At 49.5% G+C, this 8,723-nt stretch overlaps 1 protein-coding gene across 1 annotated transcript; it reads right to left on the bottom strand.

Moving 5' to 3' along the window:
- Positions 1-776: 776 nt before the first annotated feature.
- SPRY2 (sprouty RTK signaling antagonist 2) lies at positions 777-1,718 on the bottom strand (the record flags this gene model as incomplete). Its single annotated transcript, XM_080613470.1, has 1 exon — positions 777-1,718. One exon carries the CDS (start codon positions 1,716-1,718, stop codon positions 777-779), a length of 942 nt encoding a protein of 313 aa, XP_080469596.1.
- Positions 1,719-8,723: the final 7,005 nt, after the last annotated feature.

The following is an 8,723-nucleotide window of genomic DNA, read 5'->3' as shown; positions in this document are numbered from 1 at the left end:
TTAATATATTTTCTATTTTATAGTGAACATATGCATCGTTCACCCCTTATTTGCAGCAACTATGACGTCCTCATAAAAAGGGGTGACATTTGTAAGATGCCTCTTAAAATAAATATTTCTTTTTATAAAATAATAAAACTTCAAATAAATATTCTTTACACTAAACAATATGTTGAAAAAATTAGAAAATAAAGGCTGAATTTTACTGTAACTGTACAATATACATGAAGTCCAAAGGGAAATCAGAGTCTTGTAATAGAAGGTTTCTGTAAGACAAAATACAATCTAAAAACATACTGATTGATTCACATTCTTCCGAATGTACAACATATTAGTATAATATTTTGTGACTGTGCCATGTCTTATGACACCACTTATTTTTCACAGTTGAAAATATTATTGTATATACAAAAATATAGCACATTATCTCTGGCAGAAAACAATGAAAAAAAGGAGTCATTTGCTAATTTACAAATTTTGCAAGTACTATTCACAAACAATAGAGTTGCCTAGGAGTGTCTGTGTTGCTTTAGCTTATGCAATATGTGGGTCACAATGTACTGCATCCCTTTTTTTAAATTTTTTCTGTATGCCACTAGCTGGATTCTAACAAGCGTATCAGTTAAGATGGCACACACAGAGACAAGCATTTCACTGCAAACAGCAAAGGAGATTCCCCAACCCTTCTACTACAGTGCCAAGACCGTAGTTGCTTAGTTGGTTGCATATGTACGTTAAAATAATCCCTGTTACTTTAGTATTTCTGACTAGTGATGCTATGTTGGCTTTTCAAAGTTCCTGGGGGGGATGCTGGGAACTTTGCAGCAAACGGTGTTGGAGTGTTTACAGCGGCACCCCGGCCGATTTACCCGGTCATAACAGCCCTGGCACAACTTAAGGCAACCCTTGGCTGGTAGGTAACACCACAAGCAAGGCAGAAAGAGGGACACCACACCCATGGCGGACCATCTAGTGCAGCAATGTGACTGACTGCAGGAGCAGGGGTTGTCAGCACAGTTGTCCTCATCATCATTAGAGCAGTGATAGAAGAGGCCCTTCACACAGCAAACACAAGTCCCGTAATCGACCACGTTCTGGGCTGAGCAAAGACATTGCTTGTCACAGATCCAACATGATGGGAGGGTCCTTGGATAAGTGCATTCCTTACACTTACACTTTCCACAGTCCTCACACCTGTAGCTGTGCGCTCCCAAGTCTTCCTTGCTCAGCGGCTTCAGCTCACTTGACTTGAACTCAGACTTGGGCTGCATTCGGACTATCCCATCAGCAGCTGGCCCCGGAGATGACCCAAGAAGCCTTTGTTCGGATGAATTACTGCTCGTACTTGTCCTTGTACTGCTCCGTGAACCTGTGCTGACCGTGCTGACAGAACGGGACAGAGGCGCTCGAGGAGAGGCATGTGTCTGTGTGTGCTGAATCCGGCTAAAATGGCGATGCTCGGGCAAGCCATGGGGCCTTTCATTTTTGGGTTGGGTTGCTAGCCGAGGAGTGGACTTGATCCCCAGCCGTGGAGCCACTGTAGGTCCCTCTGTGTACTCATTTGTGTTTCGGATGGCTCTGATCTGGTCCAACGACAAGACGTGAACCTGCTGCATCAGGACATCTCGCAGGTCGGGCTCCCCATGTGGTCTCCCACTGTCACGCCGAGCCTGTTGCAAGGCCTGTGACCCGCTGCTGTGCTGAGCTCTTGTCTCCATCAGTGCCCAGAAGCGTGCTCACTCCAGCAGGCTTAGAACACATCTGAATTCCTGGAGCAACAAAGAGAGGGTTCACTATTGCAACACATTTCATGCTTTCTCCAGCAGCCTTTCAAGCCTGCAGGATCCCACAGCACTGCACACAATCAAGTAATGCATCAGTCATTAAAAAAGAGTCACATCTGGGGCAGAGTGCCTGCCAGCTGAATGCACTTCCTTTAACCTGTCCTGCCTGCTCCTTTAGACAGCTTAAAGGGATTCTGTTCTAGGTCCATGCATCTTAACTTATGGCTCTAGAAAGTCTAGATATCGCTCCTGCTAACTAAGGTTTCCTAGGCCATCTTCTGGTTAGACCATGGCCTTCAGAGTGATCACATTTCAGCCACTTGAAGTGACTCTTCACATCACGCTACTGAAAAACTTACATTAAGAAAAAAGAAGCCTGCAAGTATTTAGCAAGTGTAATGTGACCTCCTGATGACAGACATATAATTCTCCAATTTTGTTTAAAACTGGATAATATTTTGGTAGGCTAGTCTTTTCACACATTAAATTTTACATGATGTAAATAGGAAATTTTAGTTTAATACCAATGGTCCCAAGAAAAACACTAAATAGCAATAAAATGTTTGAGGTTAGACATTAAATGAGTTAGTGCTACCAAAAACTTCAACAGCACAAGTAAAAATATCTCTCTCCAGTATTTTAGTGTGTGTCATACTTGTGTACACCACTGCGATTATTATTTTAAGGCTCAATACTACAAAAGCAATGCTACCACAGTTTTATTTTTTTTTAATGTGCAAAAAATTCCATAGCTTACATTTCAAATTGTAAATATTACCAAGAGCGGCTTGTGGGACAGAGGCATGCATAATATAACCAAACAATGCCATCATCTAAGGAATCTACTTGATTTCGAATAGTGCTTTAAAGGATCATTAACTACAAAGTAGAATTGCAGACTTAAGAATTTAAATGGAAACCTAGTAAAAGACCCAGAAGATGAGCACTTGTAAATAACTAACTTCCACTCTCAGATATGCAAAAGTTTCAAGTACCGCCCTCTAAATCAGTTAATATTTGCCTTGCCTTTATCGTATCTTAAAGTGGTTCAAAAATCCAATTACCTAGACAAAAATCCAGAACAATATTTTACAATTAAAACCCAAGCAGGAACCAAGCTTCTTACAAGGACCACACAATGTCTTCAATTATACCTAGAAAGAGCACCACAGTGTTACTCTGTACACATCAGTTACCAACAATAATACTATACCGTTGTATAATAAAATATGGCCAAACAGTTTAACAATGACTACCTCAAGACGCTGTCTTTATTCTAGCAGCAGCGGAAAATGTTTAACCTTTTAATTCCTGGCTCTCTCCCCTCAAGTGCTTTTTCTTTAAAAAACAAACAAACAAATTTAATTTTTAAGAGTGACTGTCTATTTCAAATACTGCCAAATCCTGGTGACATGCGGCGTGTATGTCATGGTGTGTGTGCCCTCCCCACCCCCAACAAAAAAAAAATAAAAATAAAAAAAAACAAAAAAAAAAAAAAAAACAAAAAAAACAAACCAAAAAAAAACCAACCACAACCCTTGCTAACTTATTTTGAAGTATTACTTATGTTTTCTTCATATTAAAACTTTTGCCCTATAAAAGTTTTAACCAGCAGTTTAAGTAGACATTTTCTCACCTGTAAAACTATCTTAAAAAGGAAAAGGGCAGAAAATAAAGCCCTCTCACCACCCTTGAGATGAACTAGCAGCCCTGTCTGTCCTCTATATCCAGCTTTTAGGCAGACTCAGCCAGCCGAGAAGGCACGCCGGATGAGACCCAGCCTCTCCAGAAATGCCAACCCAGCGCAAGAGCGGAGCTGACCCTGACCTGCAGGCGCTTAAGACGACACCGGCTCAGACGCCAAGGTGGGGGCAGGAGGAGAAGGCTCCGCGCTGAGCTCCCTGCCCAGCTCCCGGCTCCATCCCGGCGCGGCAGGTGGGAGGCGGCAGCCCCTCGCCCGCGGGAGCCGCCGCAGCCCCGCAAGTGCAGACAACCTGGAGATAACCAGGAGACATCCTCCGGGATGGGAGGTGGGAGGGGGCTGCTGCGGCCGCCTTATCAGGAAAGTCAAACCCATGTTTCCTTTTAACTCTTCCCCCCTACCCTCCCCCGAGAGATGCTAAAGAAGCCTTGTTCCCCCTTCCGGGTAATGCCAGGCGCCCTGCAGACGGTTGGAGACAACACCTCCGGGACAGACGGGCAAAAGGCAGATTACCCCCCTCTCGCCTTGCCATAAGCACCCACTCAGCTTCACAAAGCCAGCCGCTGGAAAACATCCCCTTATTTTACGCATATTCTGCAAATTGCCTGACCTTCAGCCCATCCCCCTCTGCCCCGGCCCGAAGGGACCTAAACGGCCTTTTCAGCGGAACATCGGTCCGAGCACTGCGATCCTCCTTTTTCTCGTCTTAATCGATCCGCTAACAGGACGAGACGCAAATCTCCAGCACATTTATTTGAGAACATGCGTTTGCCTGAAAACTCTTACGGGAAAGCACGTCCCTCCCTCCTCTCTCTGATCTAGCACTTCTCCCCTTTCCATCCACCAAGAGCAGGGAAGCAACATTTGTCTTTTTGTGTGTGCGTGTGTGCGATAACACGATCCCGCACTTCTAAAAGCCAAAGTCCACTCTCGCAGAGCTTAAGTGCCATGATTGCTAACTTTTCCTAGCTGGGATTGGCAAAAGGGCGAGCAAGGGGGCCGGGTTTCGCGTTCGGCACATTCGGGGAAGTTTAAAAAGCAAGGGGCTTCTTGCGTGCTGTGGAAAAACCCCGTGTCTGGCTGGCGAGGAGAAGGCGAGCCTAAGTGGGAGAAGTCCTCTGCCCGTGAATTTCTGTTTTGTGTCCGGAGCCTGTGCAAGGCACCCCCACCCCCATCGCACACACACACACACACACCAACCACCTCCTCTTCTTTCAAAGTGCTTTAGAAACCCCCATTAAGGGCCGAGTGTGTGATCAGACTATGGATTAGGGCAAAAGGGACTTTACCATCGGGGTGGGGCAAACTGACACACAAATAACTTGTTGAAAACACCAGCAGATTTTGGGGGGGGGGGGGGGAGGGTAAAGGGTGTTACAAAGTAAACCCACCAAAGGGGAAAAAAAAAAAGTAAAAGCAAAAATTGAAGCTTTCTGTCCCCTTCACACATGCCCTCTGCATGGTAGAACCTGGAGAAGAACTTTCCTCATCTGATGGATCGAATTAATTTCATCGCAAGAGAAACAGAGATGTGTATACACACACGCACACACGTAGGTTTGTACCAGACGTGCACTCACTTCCGAATTGCACGAATCTCCCGACGCCACTACAGACGGGCGTAAATCACGCACTGAAAGGCGGGTTGCTCACTCTCCCCCAAGCCGGAGGGACACACACACACACTCACACAAACAGCCCCTGCGCTCGCCCACCCCGCTGCGCCCTCCCTTCACCTCCCCGCGGGGCTTGTCGGAAACCCACGCGTGCCCGGCGATGACCGCCCGTATCCCCCTCCCCGCAGCACTGAGAGCACGCAGAACTCTGTGTGTCTGCGTGTCCTGGCCCGTGTGCTGTGTGTCCCCCCAGCCGCCCCGCTCGCAGCCTCCGTAGGCATGCCTGCGCGCCCGAGCAGCCTTCCGCCCCCCGCGCCCCCGAGGCACCCAGGAGGGCAAAGGCGGCTCAGTCGGTAAACCCCAGCAGAGCTCCCCCCCACCCCCTTCTAGAGGAACCGCTCCGAAATCCCACCTCCGGCTCCTCTCTGAGGAAGGAAGGAGAGGGGAAAGGGAGAAAAGGGAGAACCTCTACGAAAGGAAAAGGCATCGGCCTCAAACATTTCCACGAGCTTTCTTGCAGCAACCAAGGGGGGCTGGAGGGGGTTTACTGAAAAGCTTGCTTTGCAAAGAAGGAAAAGGCTCTCACCGTGATCGCGGCGCTGCACCAAACCCCTCTCTCTCGTATTTTCTTCTTCCTGCGGCTTGCAAATAAATCCAGCCCTAAAGCAAAAAAAAAAAAAAAAAAAAATTCTTTTCCAAACTCTGCTTTAGTCCAACTTGCAAATTAAAGTAAGAATGATCACCACGTAAAAAAGTCCAGAGCAAAGTTAGGTCCCTCTCCCAGATTGATTATAAATACGTGTGTGCGCGTATATACTATAATAATAAAAACACCTCTCCGGATCGGGGTGGGTTTTCTTTGCTCCTAAAAAGAAATCACTCAAGTCTCTCACACACACTTTCCTTTTTTTCCTTAATGAACCGGAGGCCGAATAGCCAATACCAAGTCACTTTTTTGTTGTTGTTGTTGTTGTTGCAAATGATCAAGAGGAAGGGCAAAGCCAAAGAAAACAAAATAAAGTGGATCTAAAATAAAATCCCAGAGCTTTCTTCCACTGAGCTCTTCCAAAAAAGCAGCTTGTGCAATGTAGCCGTTCTGCTGAGAAGCTGCTTGCTGCAAGCTCCTCTCCCCTCTCTCTCTAGCTTTCTCGCTCCCTCTGCGAGCGTGTGTGTGTTGCAGGCAGCTCTGTGGTTTGCAATCGGGGGGGGTGTTTTGGGAGCGCAGCGGATTTGTGGTGGTGGTTGTTGTTGTGTGTTTGGAGGAGGTGGAGGAGGAGGAGGAGGAAGGTTTGAGATCTGAGCTGTAGGGGCTCGGCGTTTTTCTGCTCGCTCGCTCTCTCCCTCTCTCTCTTTTTCTTTCCGGAGGAGGTAGGGTGATCTCTCTGCAAAAGCAGCAGTAAATGGCGTCATGTGGATCTGAGGAGGAACAGAGCAGTTGTTGTCCCAGAGGATATATCGCATCCGGTCCCAGCTCATTGGCTCTGCGGGGCTACATTCACTGGCGCTCCCAGCGCCCTGCCAGCACTCCGAGCTGCGGGAGGCATTCAAAAGGGCAGCGCCGCCGACCCGGCTGCGGTGTCGGCCCGTCGGTGCGCGGCCCTGCGCTGCGCGAGGAGGCGCGTAGACCCGCTGAGCCCTGCTAAGCCCTTCTCAGCCCCTCTCCGCCCCTCTCCAGAGGCCTGGCTGCAGCCTGTTTTCACAGGAGGCTCCTCCGTGCGCGGTCACACGGCGCTGCTGCTGCTTTTGTGCTCGTGTATTTATTCAGAGGCAGGCGGCGATAGGTTTGCAGGGGAGCCGAGGGGATCTCGCTTCTCCCGGGCAGGGAGACGCGCTATCCCCGCCTAGGCGGGCTGTCGGGAAACCCGTTTCCAGGTGCTCCCCCCCTCCCCAACCCCCGTGTTTCTTTAACTGAGTAGAATAAAAGTTTACACTTTTTGCTCCCCTCTTCCCCTATTCTGCCCTTCCTTTCCCTTCCCGGCCCTTTTCAACCGGGACGAAGGCAGAGTGGTTACCGGGAGCATTGTCCCGCGGATTAACGCGATGAGGCGGCGCGGAGGGCGGCCCCGCGGCCGGGCGGGAGCGCGGAGCGGGGCCCGCAGGGCGCGGAGCGGCGCGGGGGGAGCGAGACAGGTCGCTGACAGCGCGGTGCGGTACTTCCCGCGCCTCTAGCTGGTGCGGAGTTTGCAAGTCCCGGACAGCAGCAGAATTCTGTCGCCTGTGAGGACGGTGGAGGGTTTTAGGGGTAGAAAAAAACCTTTAATTCCCATTCATGTGGGGGACACAGTCTGCGAGCAGCTCACAAACGTGACTGTTTGTCTTCTGGGCGTTTCCTGACACGGCCGCAGCTCGGTCCCTTTTGTAGGAGCTGAAGTCGCCCGGGGGCGGGGGGGGGGAGCACTATCGCTGAGCCCGGGTATCTTGTGCCTCCATGTATCTTTAAGCGCGGAAAGCAGCGTATCCACGTAGGCAGGCACCGAGCACGAACATACCCGCATCACGTGTGGCACTGCTTAAAATACACACGACGTGCAAGGCAGCAGCTCACTGCATCATTTACATGAGCAGTCCTCGGTGTAAAACCCCTATCAGCCTTTTTTACTATTCGAGGCAATTTTGTAGGCACTTCCTCTTCTACACCTGCTCGTCACTGCTTTTTGAAGAAGGTGGTCATCCTAGGTAAAAACGTGGAAATAAAAAGGGCAGTGCCTTACACTTGTGGCCCTAGGGTTTTCGTGTTCTTACAGGCATATACTTATTCTTTCATGATAATATTCTGAACCTGCAGATTATTTTCCGCAGTTGCCTGACGGTAGGGTTAGCCTGAGTTACACGGGTCTTTTTCCCCTTCCCAAAGGCCACCCCACTCCATCAGCATGCACAAAACCGCTGCCGCCTGGGAGGGGACGGTACTGTGGTCCAGGCGCCGTCCTCTTCCCATCCTCTTCGCCCCTCTGAACGTGCAGACGGAGCGAAACGCCCGTCGGAGCCGGGTGCAGGGCCGCTCTGCGGCTGGAGCCTCAGCCCCGCGGGGCTGGATTCCCTTCGGGGCTGCCGGGGATTGGAGGCTACGGCTGCTCGGCCGCTCTGCCCGCCAGAGGGAGCGAAGAGGCGGTGGGGGTTGCTCCCAGAGGCTCCGCCGAGGAGGGCAGCGCCAGCTGTGGCAAAGGAAAGGCGGGAGGAAGCCCGCAGGCCTTGCCTTGGGCTTCCCTCACTGGAGGGTGCACCCAGCAGCGCGGGTGCACGGAGCACCTATCTGGGCATCCTCAGAGGTGTGCCTGTCCGCAGGCTGGAAATCCACGGGTTACCTGGGGAAGAGGACACGGTTTTAATGTCGTTCACTGCAGAAAGAGAAAAATCACTTCCTTCCACATAGCAAAGTAAAACATAGGCGAAGAACTCTTTGTGCAAGCCTGTACATAGTTAAAGGGCTGTTAGGTTATCTATCAGTGTTTGTACTGAGTATATACATAGTGTTTAAACTGGAAAGTTCTTAATACCATTTTAAAATCACTCAGTAGTGCAATTGGCTATTTATATGCCGGTTTGCAAGTACAGGTGTATACACTTGATACTGTGAGAAGTCCCAAAGACAGATATGAAAACAGTGAAGCTATTTTTATA

This window comes from Psittacula echo (genome assembly GCF_963264785.1).
Source record: "Psittacula echo genome assembly, chromosome: 3".
NCBI classification, from domain to species: domain Eukaryota; kingdom Metazoa; phylum Chordata; class Aves; order Psittaciformes; family Psittacidae; genus Psittacula; species Psittacula echo.
Note: the sequence above shows the minus strand (reverse complement) of the source record. Positions and strands in the feature narration are given on the sequence as shown.